This window comes from Neomonachus schauinslandi, chromosome 11 (assembly GCF_002201575.2).
Source record: "Neomonachus schauinslandi chromosome 11, ASM220157v2, whole genome shotgun sequence".
NCBI lineage: Eukaryota > Metazoa > Chordata > Mammalia > Carnivora > Phocidae > Neomonachus > Neomonachus schauinslandi.
Genome location: NC_058413.1, coordinates 46,810,861 through 46,830,110, shown reverse-complemented (window position 1 = coordinate 46,830,110; position 19,250 = coordinate 46,810,861). Strand labels below are relative to the sequence as shown.

At 46.8% G+C, this 19,250-nt stretch overlaps 1 protein-coding gene across 4 annotated transcripts in view; it reads right to left on the bottom strand.

Annotated features, from left to right (window-relative positions):
- Positions 1-7,459: 7,459 nt before the first annotated feature.
- SBF2 (SET binding factor 2) overlaps positions 7,460-19,250 on the bottom strand; it is a 467,712-nt gene continuing 455,921 nt past the window's right edge. For all 4 annotated transcript variants that reach the window (XM_044919518.1, XM_044919516.1, XM_044919517.1 and 1 more), the window contains 7 exons: positions 17,761-17,888; positions 16,311-16,544; positions 15,140-15,244; positions 13,287-13,480; positions 12,550-12,637; positions 10,213-10,344; positions 7,460-9,194 (listed from right to left, as the gene is read on the bottom strand). In XM_044919518.1, the coding sequence (XP_044775453.1) occupies positions 9,096-9,194; positions 10,213-10,344; positions 12,550-12,637; positions 13,287-13,480; positions 15,140-15,244; positions 16,311-16,544; positions 17,761-17,888 (980 nt within the window). In that variant the 3' untranslated portion in view covers positions 7,460-9,095. The remainder of the gene's footprint in view (positions 9,195-10,212; positions 10,345-12,549; positions 12,638-13,286; positions 13,481-15,139; positions 15,245-16,310; positions 16,545-17,760; positions 17,889-19,250) is intronic.

The window sequence follows — 19,250 nt, the reverse complement described above, 5'->3', positions numbered from 1 at the left end:
GGCATCCGACCTCTCTCTCCAAAGCAGGGAGCCCTCAGCTGCAGAGCAGAGTGGCTACTCGATTTCTCTCCATCAGTCGCACCGTGTGTCTGTGACTTGGGCAGGGGGCCGCCTGCCTGACGCTGTGGGACACTAGCCCTCCCAGAGCCTGGCAGTGCTGCGCCCCCACCCCCCCAGCAGGGCCCCTGTGGAAGTGTGCGGCCTGCCCGTGGGGCCAGGGCCCGGGCTTCTGCTGTCTGCCTGGCCGTCTTTCCTCCACTGGACTCGGAGGCTGTGGCCGTTTTCAGGTCTCTCGGGCACCAACCTGACAGTCCTGTCCCTCTCCCCTCTCTCCCCACTGTCCCCAGCAGGTAGGCCCCTCTACACATGCCACCTCGGGTATGTCTCTCCAGCCCCGCTGCCTGCCTTCTCAGATCTAAACAACCACAACAGCCCATGGCTGCACCCGCCTTCCCAGTCCCCCTGCGCATCTTCACCAGGCAGAGCTTTCTAAACACATGTCCCGTCCTGGCTTAACTGCCTTTCCTTGCCCTCCTCCCTTCCCCTTTGCCCAGCTAGCTCCTTCTTATCCTAAGACTTAGCCTGCACGTCATGTATTCAAGTGTTAACCTGAAAATAAAGAGCCACAACAAGAGGCAAACGAGTGTGTATTTGGGACCCAAGAATTGCAGTGTGGGGGGCACAGACTCTGGCTGTAACCAGAGAAGTGTCCTGCCTTCGGACGAGAGCAAGGGGCTTCACCAGAGAGAGGAAGGGGGGGATTCCGTGACTCGGTGCTGCCAGGCCGCACCGCTGTGGGGTGCACACTGATTGACTATTGGGTTAACAAACGGAACTATTCCTGATATGCTTTAGTGACCTGCTCCGTCTTCCCAAAGCCCACAGCCAACAGCTTTATGGCCAGGAGGCCTGCTGTCCTGTTGACGCTGTGGACGATTGCAAACAACAGGCGCATTGCCCGGGTCAAACACGGGCAGGTGAGGCGGATTCTTGCGACCCTGTTTTCAAATGACTCCAGTCACGTCAGTTTTTCACACTGGAAGGTCTTCTCTGACGCCCCGGGGCTGGGCTAGGGTCTCCTCCCATTTTTCTGCCGGCCCCTAGCTGTCCCCACCTGCACAGCTGACCTTGCAGGTGTGCGTAATGGCTTCTTTGACTTGGGGTCCAAAATAGTCTTGGAACAGGCACTCACACAGCAAGTACCAATAAATGTACTGACTGAATGAATAATGGGACCCTCTGTGATTTTGGGTGACTGCCCCGTTTATGGTAGGCTCCATCCCACAGAGGGAGGTTTTGGGGAAACGCGTGCCCGGTCAGGCTTGCCCTGGCACCTCGCCTACTGAAGCCCCCACAGTGAAATGACCTCCAGCTGCCTCCCACTGGTGAGGCCTCTAGTGATGGGGTCACAGCAGGGACCCCCAACCCCACCTGCCAAACTCAGCTGCCCCTAGGAAATGTGGATGTTGAGAGAGGTCGCCAGAAACAGGTGGACTGTAGGTGACAGGTGGGCCTGTGTCACTAGGGTGGGCACGTGTGTGAGCAGGCATGCCCTCGTCTGTTGTCTGTGGTGACATGGCTAAGTGCACCAAGAAGGGCAGGATTGCTGCTAAATGCGGGATCTGTTGTGGTGCCTCCCTCAGGAAAATGGTGAGGAAAGCTGAAATAAGCCAGCATGCCAAGTACACCTGTTCCTTCTGTGGCAAAACCAAGACAAAGAGACGAGCTGCGGGGATCTGGCGTTGGGGTTCGCGCCTGAAAACCTAAGACAGGTGGTGCCTGGACCCACAGAACCATTCCTGCCATCACAGTAAAGTCCGCCATCTGAAGACTGAGGAGTTGAAAGACCAGTAGAAGCTCCACCATTTGAAACATCGCTAGCCTGTAATAAATGTGTTAACTTGTGTAACAAAATAAAAAACCCAGATTTATTATCTTACGGTTCTGAAGGTCTGAAGTCCAAATGGGTCTCACTGGGCAAACCTCCAGGTGTTCGCAGGGCTGCATTCCTTCTGGAGGCTTTGAGGGAGGATGTTTTCTTGCCTTTTCCAGCTTCCAGAGGCTGCCCACATTCCTTGGCTCCTTCCATCTTCAAAGCCTGCAGTGACTGGCCATGTCTCTTGTGTTGCATCTCTCCGCCACTCACTTCCGCCTCCTTCCTCCACTTACAAGGACATTTGTGATGACGCTGGGCGCGTCAGGAAGATCTCTTGAGGTCAGCTGATTCCCGCAGACTTAATTTCATCTGCAACCTTAATTCTCCTTTGCTGCATCAGGTAGCATGTTCACAAATTCTGGGGATGTGGCCGTGATGTGTTCGGGGGTGGTGGGCATTATTCTGCACACCACAGACGGTCTGTCTCTTTCTGACTCTTTGGGCATGTCTGTCTCTTACTCATCCAGAGACTCCTCGGGACCCAGCCTGTACTAGGTGTTTGTTACGTATTTGAATAAATCTGATTCAATCAAATGATATATTGAGAATTCATTTGTGCTGGGTACTTTCATACATATCATCACAACTTCTATTCCCATTTTATAGGTGAGGAATATAAGGCTAGAGAAGTTAGGCCAAAAAAGCTAGTACGTGACAGAGCTGGGAGCTTCTGTATATACTGCCGTCAGGTGGGAAATGCAGACACCTTTGTTCCTTTGGGTCTAGAGCTCCAATGGAGAGAAACCCCTAGAACCTGGGTGGTGGCCGTGAAAATGCACCTCTCAGATTTCAGACTGGCCCCTGTGGCTGCGCTCTGATATCCTCAGGGTTTGCGCTGAGGCCCACAGGCCGCTCTCGGCCAATGACTAAGGTGGGTTCCTTCTTGGGAGATACAAGGTTTCTCTGACAGACGGTCTTGGCACAAGGGCTCCCCGTTGGCCTTGCTCCTTTTAGATCCAAACTGCAGCCTCAGACTCTTCCATTCCACCTTCCATCCTTCTGTCTCTTGTTCACAGGGGTCAAACCTACATCCCAACCTGCCGCCGAACTGTGCCCTGCTCATCTTCCTTCATGCGTGTTCCCCGCTGTAAGTCTTTTGCACATAGCGAGTCCTATCTTTGTAGAAGGACCAGGACCACCACAAGTGGTCTGAGGAAACAGTGGCAAGATGGGGATTTGGGACTGTCTCAGAGGGGATGGGGAAGAGGATGCCATCCTGGCTGATGGGGCCCCAGATAGTCCCTAGAGCAAGGTAGTGGCTCAAATGCTGAAGAGTTCACTGGTGAGGACCCCGGGAAACATCCTAGGGGAGGGGAATGTTATGGTAGGTGTGATCATCCAGGCATTTAAAAAATAAGGCGGGGGGGGGGAGGTGGAACAATGCCCCCCAAATTGGCTGGTTACCGTGAGCGCAGGCTGATGGTCTGCAGAGGGACCACCGGCCACGGACAAGCAGTTGCTGGGCAAGTGTGCCAGCCTGCAAGCCTCCATGGAAGCTGACAAAGAAGTGCTTATCTCTGGCAGTGGAGGACAGACATAGCTGAGTGGCAGGCTGAAGATAAGAGTTGCACAGATAAGTATGAATGCTCAGCCAAGGTAGTTATGTGAAGGTCAGGCCCTGGTGGGGAAAGTCTGGAACCCTGCAATGCGAGATAAAGACATCAGGATGGAGGCCCCGGAGGATGTGGGTGCTGCAGCCTTCCTGACCCTCTAGGCTTACAGAGTTGGCCCCCCCTCCTCCTAAGAGCCAGCACCTCTGCTGTGCTCACGGATGCCACAGAGGCCTCACCCCTGCCGGGCAACAGGTACCTTCTCGGGAGTGGCCCCCACTTTCTCCCCTGCTAGCCAAGGACCGTAATCAGGGGTTGAATTCCAGAATAATCCAGCTGGAGACATACTGGGCCTGCTAGTGAAGGAAAGAGAGTATACATGAAAGAATAGTAACTACCACAGACAGACACTGGCAGGAGCTAGAGGAATGCTCCTGGAATTGGATTTTGGGAACGCTTGATTAAGGGGGCTGGAATGTAAGACTGGATAAGCAAGAATTCATGGATTTGGGGGCACTTTCTTGAGACACAGATTTAATACCCTGGATGGGACACGAGGCGATAGGGCAGATTCTGCTGGGGGTGGCTCTTAGAAGTCTGGAAAAAGCAGTGCCCAGCACTCAGTGAAATGGAAATACCCGAGTTTTCCTGGCAGATGGTAAAGAAGAAATAAAAGAAGCTGGCAGAAGTGGGTGGGCTGGAATGGATATATTATGTAAGGCCAGTAATGGCGGAGGGGTAGGCAAAGGGGTTCAACGCACAGAAAGTTGTGGAGAAGACACATGGAGCATGGTGTCCCTACGGGCAAACCGGCAGCCAGTAAGGCTCTGCTTAATAACTACAATGAAAAAAGCAGACAGGAATGGAGGTGCAGGGGGCAGGCACAATGGAAAGCCTTGGTCCCCTGCTCAGTTCCCAGGCCTGAGCCAATTTGCAGATCTGGAACCCATAGTCTAAAGAGGGACCAGGGGTCTAGGAGGAAGGACCTTGCAAAAGTGCAGCAAGTATGTACGGTGATTCCTGAAGTTTTCTCCCAGAGAAAACTGTTTATTTGGGTGACTGTTCACTAGAGAAAAGGGACTAGTAGACACCGGAGTTTTAGCTGACATGAACACCTGAGACTCAAAGCATCGTCATGGGCCCTTTTTCAGAATGGGGCCCCTGGAGGTCAGGGAAGAGGGGAGTCACGGCTAAGGTCTGGCTGGGTCCGAAGCTGCCACCAGTCCCTTGTACCTGAGTGCTTAGTCAGAACTCATGTGCTCTGACAGGGGCAGTGACCCCCACATCAGGTCACTGGCTTACTTCGTGGGAGCAATCATAGTAGAGAAAGCCAAGTGCAAGCTTCTGAAACTGCTTTCTCCCGGCTCCCTTGCCTTGCCCCAAATAGTAAATAAAAAAATCTCATACCAGGGGATATAGCAGAAAGTAATGCCACCATTAACAACTTCAAGGATGAAGGGGTGGTGGTCCCTACTGTTTCTCCATTTAAGTCACCCACCTGACCTCTGCGTGAATCCGACGGATCCTGGACGAGGACTAGCTGGACTGCCTCTGGCTGCGCCAAGGAGGAGCTGCGCTCGCTGATGCTGTGCCAGACACGGGATCACTGCTAGAGCTGATTAGTAAGGCCCTAGGTATGTGGTCTGCAGTCATTTGGTCAATGTGTTCTTTTCCATTCCAATTAGAAAAGGGGATCAGAAACAGTTCATAATCACATGGGATAGACAATAATACTCATTTATAGTTTTGCCTCAGGGTTGTGTAAACTGCCTTGCCCTCTGTCTTAATGTCATCTCAAGAGATCAGGGCCATGTGGATATCCCACAGAACATCACACTGATCCATTACATCAATGACCCCGTGCTGATCAGGCAGGATGAGTAAGAGGTGTCCTATCCTGGAGGCCATGGCACAGTCACACACACTCCAGAGTGTAGCATAGAAAACCGATGAAGATTTAAGGACCTGCCCCTTTAATGAAGTTTTTAAGGGGTTCAGTGGCCAGGGAAAGAAAGTGAAAGTAAAGAGTAAGAGAAATTGTTGTATCTTGTATCTCTTGCTGCCGTGAGGAAAGCACAGTGTCTTTGGGCTCAGGGACAACACAGTATTCTGGGTGAGGTGTAGAGCTGCCGGCTGCAGGTAGGTCCCACAACAGAGGCTCTGCAACAGGGCCAGGCTACCGTACCTGGAAGCTGGAGGTGTTGGGAGTGTCGGCAATGGGGACGGGGAAAGATGTAGTATAGAGCTCATGGCAAGTCCCAGTGGGAGAATCCCGAAGCAGGCCCCTGGGAGGCCACGGCAGGGCCGCGCTATCAGCAACAGCGAATTACACACCTTCTGAGAAACAGTTTCTAGCATGTTACCAGGCTCTGGTAGAGACAGAACACTTGACCACCGTACACCAAAAGGGACACTTGAAACTGTCCATTATGATTTGGGTTCTGTTGGATGCATCACGTACTAAAAACGGATGGGCCTGGCAGCAGTCCATAAAATGGAAATACTACCTCTGGGATTGAGCCTGAGTGGGGCTAAGGGAAATGAGTAAACTGCATGAGGATATAGCATTAATAATTTTTTAGATTGATTACATGTTGAAATAATATTTTTGATATACTGGGTTAAGTAAAATATATAAAAAATAAGATGCAATGTTATTAAAATCAATTCCATCTATTTCTTTTTACTTTAAAAAAGATACATTATATGGCTTGCATTTGTATCTATTTGACAGTGCTGCTGGAAGCCCTCTCTCTTCATCAATACTGCCTTATTCTTTGCTTAATTCATAGCTCTAGTTGCTGTTGCTTGTTACCAGCTTGAGATTGTTCAGAAATTCTTTATGGGATGATGGGGTTACTTAATAACTCTTAAGAGAACCCCCAATGAAATATCTAGAAATGTCAATTTCTGTTGAGAAGCAAACGTGCCGGGCCATTAACAGTTTAAGCTCTAGCTCTGGAATGGAGGCCACTGGGTGGAGGGCTTTGGGAAGTGAGACTAAAGAACTTGGGCTCAGGGTTTAGGGAGCAGGACCTGCACAATGCGCTCCTTTCAAGATCTGCCTCTTTCAAGAGCCCAGCTGTAGAAAGGCTTTGTCACAGACGCCACAGGTGAGGGGTGGTGGATAGGCTTCTTATAAGGGGCCAGGCCGTAGTCTTTTTTCCTTGGAATCCAGTGCTCTTCTCCCCCTCACGGCTAAGACCTGAGGAACGAAGGGCATCTGGATATTCTTGTGCTGAACCCCCAATCTCAGTGGTTTCCCTTGTGATTGAATTTCAGGGACACAGCTATTTGAGGGGCAGGGGCAGAATCCTGGGACCAGTGAAGCCTGAGGGCCCCCACCTGGGTCACCTGAGCCTCTAGACTGAGGGAATCTGAAGGCTCCGGGGGCTGTTCTGCCTGGCTCACAGAGGGCTCCTGGATATCAAAAGACTTAGCAGTTCAGCCCTGAGGTGAGAAGCTGCATTCTGTTGGCTCCATGTGGAGATGTAGCTACAGTCCCCAAGGTGAACTCAAGGGTTTAACTAGAAGAAGCGTTGTCCAGAACTGAAATCGCCGAGCCTTCATTTGTGCTAACGACTTCCTGGAACGGAAAAGCCAGCCACCCGACTAGAGTTCGGATTATCCTGCCTAAAGTTCTCACAAATGGCCATATACCCAGAAGACATAAAGGACCCCACCAATTGCACACCGCTCATGAAAGGCACAGGGCAGGGAGAGCGGCTTCAGGTCTCTTACCTAAACTCGGCGGCGGTGTGTCCAGAGCCCCGAAGCTCAGGCCAGCGAGTCCAGTGTGTCTACTGACCTCGTAAGCAAGGCCCGCAATGGGCCGTTTCACCCTTGAACTTTTAGTCTCATACATAAATCCTGAATGTTGCCTTCTGAGCACTGTGCACTACATAGTGAGTTTTATTTCACAGCAAATGAGGATGCTTTCTCTTAAGAAATAAATTTAATTCAAGATGGTTAGTGAATGTAAGGCATGTAACACCTTTATGAAAGTTAAAAGAATCCAGTTATAAAAGAAGCACTGTGTACAGTCTCAAATAGCTGAAGGTACAATGGGCTCCATATTTTACAAAGTACAAAAATTATTTCATATACAAAGAAAAAATACAAATAATGTGCAAAAATCATTTTCACAGGTGGCAATTTATAAAATGAAAATGATAGAAAAATCCTTCATTCTTATTATTCCCCAATTTCTTATATATTAACACAGTTCTATTTTCTAGTGTGTAGATAATTTTAAATTTGAAAATCTGATTTATTTGTAATCTACAAAGACAAAGTGATTTTTTATTTTTTAAAAAGGGAACTATTTTCATTACTGAAATCTTACGCACGAATCAGTTAATTTTATATTAAATTAGAAGTAGGCTATCTGAAAAACAAGGATATAGAAATCATATATACATATTTTTGAAATATTAGTTTGGTATGTAACATATTAACATTCCACAACAACCACCTAGCTACCTCTGACTCCGGCTGGTGGCAGCGCCTGTGGGCAGAGAGCTCGCTGCCCCGCTTGCTGTGAACCAACAGCATTCCTCAGATCTTAAGCTGAACAAAGACAACATTATCCAAAGTAAAGAAAATCTACAAACAGTTCTTACTGTGCATGTGCAGAAGTGCCGTCTGGGCATCGGATCGTGCCGCCGTGCGGCCGCTGTCTACACAGCCCGTCACAGGTGTGATGCGCTCATGAACAGCCAGCTTCTGTCTTTCCAATATCTTCGCTTCTTTAAGAGTTCAGTGCAAGTGTTTAGTTGTGAGTTAGTGCATTCGGCTTTTTGCATGTTATTTTGTGTAAGAAGCTGTCAGGGAGCAGAAGAATACATAGGAACACAAAGTCCTGGATCCTCAGGGCACCTTTGGCCTAGAAAATTCAGTGTTTTGGAAGCAATATTTTACTGCATTGGCCTGGTCATTGTTGCGTCTTTCCCTGGGCCATTTTTTTCCTTCAAGAGAATCCTGTGTGCACCCCCGCCCGCCCGCCCCTTGCCTGCCACTGCGCACTGAGGTTCTTGTTGTGATCCCCAGTGGCCCAGCAGGGGTTATGGAAGCACCTTTTGGGAGCACCAGAGAACTGAGCATCTCTAAGGTCAGGCAGTTAAGAGTAGGAGCTATTCTGCTGGGAAACCTGTTCCAGACACAATGTAAGATCATCTTGGAGAGTTTTGATTTTTGCTTGTCAGAAAGCTCTCCAAGGAAATTGTGACCTTGGGAACAAAAAGGATCTAGTTTCATCAAGAAGGAGTCAAGTAAGTGGTAGCCATTTTGCCTAGGGGACAGATGACAGTTGGTTCAGGAAGCATTCTTCTGATCCCTAACCACTAAGACCCTGTTAGAACAACCTAGTGCAAGACCCAGGGAGTGCCTGGGGCTCTCGGCCAGCCCTCTGTGACACATTCACTCAGGCTAAGCAGACATAGCAACTGCTCAAAGAGGGCACTGGGTAAGACTGGGCAGGAGAACCTTAGGCCTGGGATGACTCTTTAGAACCAAACAGGAAGCTGTCAACTCCTCAAGGATTCATGCACTTTGTTCTATCTGACAGCATGAGTCCTTCCTCCCTCTTCTGCTTGGGTTGACCATGGGCATCAGGCATCAGAGATACAGCTCTGGATCCTGTCCATCCACTGTTGGGCACTCTGTCCATCCTGGGCACAGAAGTTATACACACGTTTGCTGGTCTTGAGCTACAAAACCAAATGAAGAGAAGCACAGATGAAGGGCAGGCCTGTTCTATGGCTTTGGCTAAGTGTGTGAATCAATCCCAGTGAACCTCCCTTCCCATACCGCCCCAGAACCTCTATGTTCTCATTCCCCCCCTGGACCATACTGTCACTGCCTTCACAGTCACACTGTGTTTTTGGTCCCCAGAGCCACTGCAGGTATTATAAGAAGGCCATTGGCAGAAAAAGGAGACATGCTAGGAGAGCCTAACTTTGCACTTTCCTGGGGCCTTCCTTGACTAAGGAAGAGGGTCAGGAATGGCTCTGGCCTCTCCCATGCACTGCACCAATGCAGCAAATGTGCCATGGAAGCTCCCAGTGCTCCTCAGACAAGCCTGAGTGAGATTCATCCACACCATGAGGAAGTTGGCTTCCCTGTCCCCTTTCCATCCCCTTCTCTAAAGGCTTCAGTTGGGGCCACCCTGGAAGCCCAGACTCAGGGAAATGGCCTCATGGCTAGAACAGAGCCCTAGAGTATGACTGTGCTCTTTATGAAGCCCTGCTTGGCTATGGGAACTAGATAAGAATCCTATCATGTGGCCCATAAAATGCCCCAAGGCTCACCTAAGGGCAAATAGTCATCATGTATGACTAAGGACAATGTTTATGGACGGTCAAGCATGAAGACCACTGGATCCAAAGGGAAGTAGCATCTGTTCTTGACAGAAGGTAGTGAGTAAAATAACAAACAATACTTAATAGGGAATTCATCTGCCTCCATATGTGGCTGGACACCCACTGAAGAAGTCCTTTGTGCAAAGCAATATGCAGCCTTTTTGAGACATTTGAACAGAGGGAAGGAAGAGGTCAGCTTTGGGCATCGAGTGCTGAGTTCAAGTTCTGTAGCAATTCCCATAGCCAGGGGGTCTGCAACCTACCTGCTGTCACCATCAATTGCTCTGAGGCCCCATAATTCTTGGAGGTGGATGGACTGTAAGGAATCATGTACAGAGCCAGGAAAAGACAAGTAAGATCAACTTACATCAAAGAAAGCCTTGTCACTCGTGTGCTTTGGGGCTCCCATGCTGGGGCCAGCAGGGATGACCATTTCTACTTCAGCCAGATCAATGTGGCCTTTACAGCTTGTGTCCTCACCTGAGTCATAGTATCGCAGCTGGAACCAAAAGGATACAGAGGGCATATAAGAGACACAGAAAGGGAAAATGGCATGGCTTTTCAAAATGTATTTGAATACTTTCCTCTGCATCTTGCTAACCTATGCCTGAAAGAATAAACAAGAAAATAAAAACACCGCTTGCTTCTTGGTGGCTGACAGAAAGGAGGAAAAAGACGTATTTTTTTGAAATTTGAATGAATAAAAAGATTACATATTAAAAAATAAAATTAAATGTCAACTAACAATTGTAAGAAACATAGGTAACATATAAAAAACAGGTTTAGAATATATACAGAATTCCTAGAAATCGGTAAGAAAAAAAATAAACAATCTAGTAGAAAAATGATAAAAAAATCTCAACAGGCAAGTCACAGGAGAAATGCAAATGACCTATAAACATCTGAAAAGATGAGCAACCTCGCTGATGAAAGAAAAGTGATGAAATCAGTAAGACTTCACTTTTCACTTAGATTAAGAAATATTAAAAATGGCTGATAATATTCAGGTTGAATGAAAGGCACTAGGTATTCCCAAACATTGTTAGTGGGGATATAATTTGTTAGAAACCTTTTGGACTATAATTTGGCAACAGCAACTAAAATTTAAAATGTTTATGCCTGGGGCGTCTGGGTGGCTCAGTCGGTTGAGTGTCTGCCTTCGGCTCAGGTCATGATCCCAGGGCCCTGGGATCGAGCCCCGCATCGGGCTCCCTGCTCAGTGGGGAGCCTGTTTCTCTCCCTCCCTCTGCTGCTCCCCTTGCTTCTGCTCTCTCTCTCAAATAAATAAATAAAAATAAATAAATAAAATGTTTACGCCTATTGATACATCCTTCTCACCTCTACAGAAACACTCTCATGACCATGCAGAGACACACAGAAAGAGGTTTCCTTCAACACTGTTTTTATTAGCTAAAAATGGAAAAGATGTATCTGTCTTTTAATGCAGTGTTTGTTAATTAAATGATGGTTGGTTAATTATATCAATCATATGGAATACTATAACTTTTTTTTTTTTTTTTAAGATTTTATTAATTTGAGAGAGAGAGAATGAGAGAGAGAAAGCACATGAGAGGGGGGAGGGTCAGAGGGAGAAGCAGGCTCCCCGCCGAGCAGGAAGCCCGATGCGGGACTCGATCCAGGGACTCCAGGATCATGACCTGAGCCGAAGGCAGCCGCTTAACCAACTGAGCCACCCAGGTGCCCTACTATAACTTTTCAAAAATGATAAGGAAGATCTTTATGAACTGGTAGGAAAATATGTTCAAGATATATTATATAAAAATATAAGTTGCCAGATAGCATGTAGATATAAAATGATTTTTGAAAAACACAAGAAATAGCTCAACATTTGACTGAGTGGTTATTATGTGCCAGGACTGAATTTCACTCTCTAACTTACACAGTAGGAAAGTGTCTGATGCCTCTGTCACTGCGGTTCTGGCCTCAGACTTTTTTCTGTCTGTGCAGTCAGGCATGGGTAGAAGTAGGTCTAAAATGGATCTAACATAAACTTTTCATGTTAAAGAAATCCAAAAGATTGGTAAGAATGTGAGTATAATCTGGTGTAATTATAAATTACAGAAAAATTATGACATTGTCCTATGTTATATTTAGTGGTTTAACGGAACTTGTCTCTACAGCTTATTCTCTATGATTTCAGAGCCGTTATTTTAAAGTACAATCCCCTCCCCAAAAGGGCTTCCATTGCATATTTGTAAGTAAATTCTCTATGTTCTTCCACAAAGACTCTAACTTTTATGAAATGCCCTGAGCAGAGGGAAATGTGGTCCCCGTCTAAGATCTTTATCTGGAAATGGTCTTCTAGGTGCAAGTCCTACCAGAACACTGTATAGGGGTACCAGTTTGTATCTTTCTTAACGGACTCCATTTTTTATTTTATATTTTATTTGATATTTTATATAACTTATCTTATTTTAAAGTAGGCCCCATGTCCAGTGTGGAGCCCAATGCGGGGCTTGAACTCACAACCCTGTGATCAAGACCTGAGCTGAGATCAAGAGTTGGATATTTAACTGACTAAGCCACCCAAGTGCCCCTCAACAGACTCTATTTTAGAAATGAATGTGTTGAGAATCAAAATGTGTACTCAACCTCCAGGCTGACTGGTCAGTTATGAGGTAGAGTGAGGCTGCAGTCTAGCCTAGAGAGAGGTGATTTCTGTAGGCTTTCATAGTATTATTACCTGATGTTTTGTTACATCCAACACAAACCAACGGGGCTTCCAACCTTTCAGCAGAGCCCCTCTTTTATAAAGCGTTCCCTCGAAGGACCTAGAAGAAACGATGACAGGCCAGTTAATTTTGGTTTTTCATTTAAAAAGTGCTGTGAAGGGGATGTCTGTTGTTTTTGTCAAGCCTCTCTTTCCCTCGGATGGTCCAAAAAAAAAGCCAGTCAGAATCGTCTCCAGAATCTTTTTTACTAGACCTTTGGGGGAAAGACTGCCTCTTTCTGTTGGAATTACCAAACCTGTGAGGTTTGGAGCTCTCAGCAGCCATCTTTTGTGCCATGTTGGGAATGATGCAACCCCTAGAGGAAAACAGAGCCAGCAAATGAACAGAAGCCCGAAGACAACTGTGTGAGAAACTGGCACATCCGTGGCCTTCCCAGTCTACGTGAGTAAACTCCTTTTTGCTTAAGCTAGCACGAGCTGAACTTCTGACATCCCCAAACTGCTGACTAACACATATCCCTCTAACGATCGAACAGGCATGAGATAATAATAACCAGGACTTAACCACAAATCGCTATAACCTCTTGACGTTTAATTTTAGTTGTAATTTTGATTTCTTCTCTTCAAAGAGCCATCTAACACATTTACAACAGAAACAAAGAAAGAATGAAGGCAAATCCATTCAAGGTTACAGAAGGCTGTCCTGGCCAGGCCCCGCTTAGTGCAGGGCGGTGGCTCGGCGCGCCCACCTGTTCTCGTCGTTCTTGGACGCGTACTGGCTGTACAGCGTGGCTGCTCTGCGGTCCACGCCATTGGACGGGCACGCGCGGGCGCTGTGCTCCCGGCCCGCGCCGCTGTCTGCGAGGGGCAGCAGAGACCGCTTCTGACAGGAGGGCACGTTGGGAGACACAATTCCTGGGGAGCCTGAAGGGTGTCTCTGCGGCTGAAAAAGAGCCATACTTTGATAAAAAAAAAAAACCCTCCCCCTAAACTGTAAGATGATAAATTTGCATTTTACGTTAAAAAAAAAAAAAAGAGCTAGGAAAGCTTTATGAAGATTTTATTGAGCAACTCATCCAATAATTTCATTTCTAAAAATTTACCTCAAGGAGAAAACTGGAGTACTAAATAAAACATACATACAAAGATGTTATCCTGGAGTTGTTTATAATAGTAAAAAACCAGAAACAACGTAAATGTCTATCATTAGGGGACTGGTTAAAAAAAAGGTATTTCCATAGAATGGAATTTTATGACAGGCATTAAAACTGCTGTGCTGACTTATATATAGTGACAAAGGAAGGTCATGTATGCCTCATTTTTAAAAAAAAATATTTTACTTATTTATTTGAGAGAGAGAGAGAGAGAGAGAGTGAGACAGAGAAAGCACGAGAGAGGGAGGGGTCAGAGGGAGAAGCAGATTCCCCGCTCCCCCAGGACCCCAGGATCATGACCTGAGCTGAAGGCAGACGCTTAACTGACTGAGTCACCCAGGCGCCCCACAAAGCTGGTTTTAAAACAGTATATATAGCAAATCCCTTTTTTTTGTGTTTAGAATGATACAAGTTTGACAGCTTGTGGTTTATTTCTAGGCTATAAATTGTAGGTGATTTTTATCCTCTGCTTATTGTGTATTGTCTTATTTAAAATAATAAATATATCTCACTCTCATAATCAGAAAAAAATATCAAGAAACGGTTTTATTTTTCTGAGAAGTAAAGCAGTCAGACATCACCCGCCGGTGGTCTGTCTGACAACAGTTCCCTGAGCTGCCATCTGAAGGCCAGAGCTAGTGCCTGGAGGGTCCCTTCTCGGCAGCCTGGTGGCTTTCTTCTGTCCCCCACTCTCCTTGTCCCTCTGTGACATCTGAAGTCCTCTTCACAACACTCACAGCTGTCCTGACTTCCCTTCTGTTGCATCTGGAGCCAGTCTGGTGTGGATCTGATGGTGGCTGCCTCAAGTACGAGGTGTGTGATCTCTGTGCCTGTCTCCTTGCCTGTGAGCAGGGACGCCCCCTCTCACCGTGGGCTGTGGGGGATGCTAAAGTGGGGGGGGGCTCAGCATGGCCTCTTGCACATATTAAGGCCTGATAAAAGTTTAAGTCAAAAACGGAAGAGGGGGTGTGAAAAACAGAAAACAGAGTGTGTGTTTTTAAAATATTGTTATGCTAAATGTTTCTTAATTCAGAAACAGAAAAGGGGGTGTGAGCAACAGAAAGTAGCATAGTTTGTCTTTTAAAAATATTTTCTTTTCTCTGGCTATTTCTCTGAAGGGAAGATGGTCCTGGTGTTCCCTTCCCTACTCATGTGGTAGAAAATCAGCTGAAACCACAGAGGAGCAGATAGAAAAGAACCCGGTAATTTTCCCTGGATGCGGGGCCCTGAAACACAAGTCTTATGTCACTGTGGTAAAGTGAGACACTCAGGAAGCATTCAGTCATTTGGGACCTTCTGCCCTGGACCTCCAGGGCATGACCCCTCCCCTTTCCATCCCTCCCTCTGGCCATACACCCACCTGGGTTACCTGTGGCAGTGGGCCCCACCTGACCTAGCACCCTCAAAAAAACTCCGAAGTAGCTCCTCACAGGATTTTATCAACTCACACGGTCTGCTCTGGGTTCTTCCTTAAGGTCCACTGTTACTCTTTCCCACAGTTGCTGCCACTTCTCAGGGGTTTGGTTCAATTTGTGCTCCAATCTTTCAATTTCCTGCAAAGCAATTAAAATGAGTTTTCTGACATTAAGTATTTCATAGAAATCAGAATGTGCCCCAGAGCCAAATCTCCTCTGTATTGGGCCCCATGAACATCATGGCCAGAGGCAGCTAAAGTCGGTGGCCTCAGAGGTCTCCCAAGCCAGGGACAGTGGTGGGAGCTCTAGCTGGTATGACGTACTATGGCAAAGGTGATTTATTAGGATCTGTAATCAGGCCTTTTTGTACAGAATAGCTTAAATAAAGAGAAAATATGTATCCCAAACACCTTGACCTTTGGCCACCCCACAGGAAATCTGATGGCCACAGCAAAAAGGCTGGTGTCCAAATCCTAATGGCTGAGGTAGAGGTCTGTCTTTGACAGAGGAACTCCCAACTCTGATGATTTAAAACCAGATGTGGGAAGAATGAATCAAGAAATGCCCAAGGAATGGACTTTGCTTCGGAGAGGGAAGCTGGAGAGCAGAGTAGCTGGCCCTGTGACAGCGCCTTCACTGCAGCGTGTGTGTCCCCCCTCCTGCCCCCCCCGCCCCCCTCCCCCGGTCAGAAGAATGGATGAAGACTCTTCAGGAACTGTGGGGCCCAGATCAGGGCTCAAACCCTTTCCTGGGGCTGCTGCTCTCATCAGGGTGGCCACTGCTGGGACGCCTTCACTCCAGAATATTCCCTGGAGAAGACGATTGGCAGTACTCCCATCAGGCCATCAACCACCCACACTTCTGACCAGAGGAAGTAAAGCACCCACAAAAGCCATAACCCAGGCCTGACTCAGGCTGCTGGGCAGCTAAAACAGCTGGGAAGCTGCAAATTGCTCCATTTGCTTGATTGCTTCCTCATAATGCCAGAAAACTTACTTTTTTGGACTCTTTTCCAGTGGTTGGGCCTGGTCCCCTGCTGCTGCTGGGGAGCAAATTTGGTTTCCTCACCCTCCTGTGGCGCCACATATAACACTGGCCCAGAGTGAGGAGAGCCATGTCTAGAAGTTTGCGAGCCAGTTCTAATTTAGCCTGGTTTCCGAGGCCTCGGGTGCTCTACGTGCATGTCTCCATAGGCCTGACTTACACTGAAAAGCCTGGTGAGTGCAGCGGGCTGAGCACAGCTGACGTCATCATAGCATGGCCACACCGTTCTCCTTTGGCTCTGGAGCCCAGCTCCTCCGGCCACTTCAGAGTCCTCGGAGGGGAACTGCTTGGGGGTCAGCATCATCCAGTCATATGAAGGCCCTGTGGAAAGGGTCTCCTCTATGTAGTAATCCCACTTCTTGAGGCTGGAGACATTTACATTGGGCTTCAGGGCCTGTTCAAAGAGAATTCTGAAATATAGTTTCATCTTGACCTCAAAGCACCCCAAGTTTATAGGCAAGCCGGCCCCTAACATTTGCAGGGTCCAGGGCAAGAGCATGAATGGATGTTCTAATACCATATGTCTAAATATTTAAATGTTATACATCAAGATAAACTATTAAATAAAATATGTCTCTCCTCCTACCTTGATAAACAGAACTTCCTAATGACCTGGAAGGCCAAGCTCAAAATGAGATATCATGGACTCCTTGGAATTCTACACCAGAAAGTGGTGGCACTGGGGAAGCTAGTCCCAGCTCCCAGTCCTCGGCCTAAGTCCCTGCTCCTCTCACTTTGGCTCTGTCCTATATTCTGAGGGTCTTTTATGAATGTGTATATATACCCCAGCCCACAAAGCTAAACTCTGTCTACTCCCTGCCAAACAGTTATTCCTTAGGCGTCCTTGGGGCTGAGGGGCACATGCACTGGCTTGGGAGACAGACTGGAAGTAGTCTCGTGAGTAACATGGATTTGGGTTAAGAAATTTTGGGGTACCAGAGCATGGTTTAGATAAAGAAGGGGTATCTAAGCACAAACACTTGGTTTCTTGTGCTCTGCACCTTCTGAGGAGGGGTTGCTGGAGAAAGGCCAGAGTGGGGTCCTAATGTATGGAGCCAAGGATAGGGCCTTTTTGCCCCTGAGGAAGGTGGTACTGCTCATCACACCAGTCTGTCCCATCCCAGAGCTTACTTCATATAGACGTGCATCACAGAGCATGGTTGCCCCTGAAATGTCATGCTTCTTGGGCTGCGCTCCAAACATCCCTGCTTCCCAAAGGGTTCTTCCATGGCTTTGGTATAAATGGACTTAAAGAAATCTGTCCCAAAGTATTTTAGATTTTTTTTTCAGCTTAGATAACCAGTTGAGGTTTCAAGTTTTGTTTGGTCTTCCATCCCGTGGAAAGTTGCCTCGCTTTGACTTTAAGTTACCCCTTCTAGATTTGAGGGTCCAGCTCCTAATTTTTGTGGTCAAGAATATGATGAACAGTTTCCATTCCATCATAACCCAAACCCGTGGTGTATCAAACTTTTAAATAGCCTCTGGTATTTTAAATAGCTTCCTAGTCCAATGTTTATAAAAAGCTTGAACGGCTTATATATACTTAAAAGTAAGGAAAACTTTAACACTAAATATTCAGAAAATGAAACATAAATACTTTCTTACGGTACCTCTATTTCCACTGGTGAATATAAATAATTAAAGAAAATGGGACTCCTCTTGTGCATTCTATCAATACACTCCCAAATACAAATTCCTTTTTTGGCATGCTTGTCTCCTTTATCCTCAAACAAAGTTCCTGTAAGTCCAAAAAAAAAAAAAAAAAATCAATAAAACAAAAGTCAAATAAATCAACAGTCTGTCTAAAACTATGATGCGGGTGCCTGGGTGACTCAGTTGGTTAAGCGACTGCCTTTGGCTCAGGTCATGATCCTGGAGTCCAGGGATCAAGTCCCACATCGGGCTCCCTGCTCAGCAGGGAGTCTGCTTCTCCCTCTGACCCTCTTCCCTCTCATGCTCTCTATCTCTCATTCTCTCTCTCTCAAATAAATAAAATCTTTAAAAATAAATAAATAGAACTATGATGCATGTAGCAGATGAAAAGTAAAATCTATTTTACAGCCCTCAAAACAGCAATGTACGTGCAGAAACCTTAGAGGTAACTGCAAAGCTAAGGAGAGGAATGAACTTCTCAGCTATAGGGAAACAAAGCCCAAATGGAAGGAAAACATCTGATAAGGTTTTCCCAAGTATTTAGCAGTTCATCATGACCTTCTTCTAATCCACATCCTACATCTAGATCTAGATTCACAGAGCTCCACGCCAGGAGTCATTCTACACATTTTTCAGGAGAAAAGGGAAGGACTTCGAGTTGATGTGATGAAGCCTAGTTAAAAACATAATTTTAGGTTTCTTTTTCCAGTCTTCGGCTGTTCATTATGAAGCCGTTTAAAGTTTCTTCTCGTTCAGTAGTTTATATATACTGCAAATCATGGTCATGGAGACTTTGGAGGATAGAAGGGTGTGGTCTGTATCTTTGGGTGACTTGACCAAAGCCAAATGTAGAGGGGGGGTGCTTCAGGCCTTTTCTGATCCTATCCTTGTACCTATCAAACAGTCAATTTGCCACTCACATGGGCTCACTTTGGTTTTAATAGAGAAGATGTGTAAGGGTGAGGAAGGAGAGTATTTCTTCAAAGGGCCAGGAAGGGTGCCTCTCTTAGCAGTGCTGTCTTGCTTTGAATGAAATGACTCAGTCAAAAGTCAACAAGCATTTTACCAGTTGATCAGAAAAGAATGTTTCAAGCCCAAGGCTGCACAAAATCCTACAAAGAGGCCCCCAAGACTAAGTACTGTTTCTTGTCTACCTTTTAACTGCAGAGTCCAGTGTGGTAGTTCTCAACCCTGGCCACAGATCAGAAAAATCAAGGGCTTTAAAAAATCCCAATGCTTAGGTCTTGCCTCAGACCAATTAAATCAGAATCTCTGAGGATGGGTCCCAGATACTAGTTATTTTAAAAGTTCTCCAAGTGGGGGGCACTCAGTGGTTGGGCATCTGCCTTTGGCTCAGGTCATGATCCCAGGGTCCTGGGTTTGAGCCCCACATCGGGCTCCCTGCTCAGCGGGAAGCCTGCTTCTCCCTCTCCCACTCCCCCTGCTT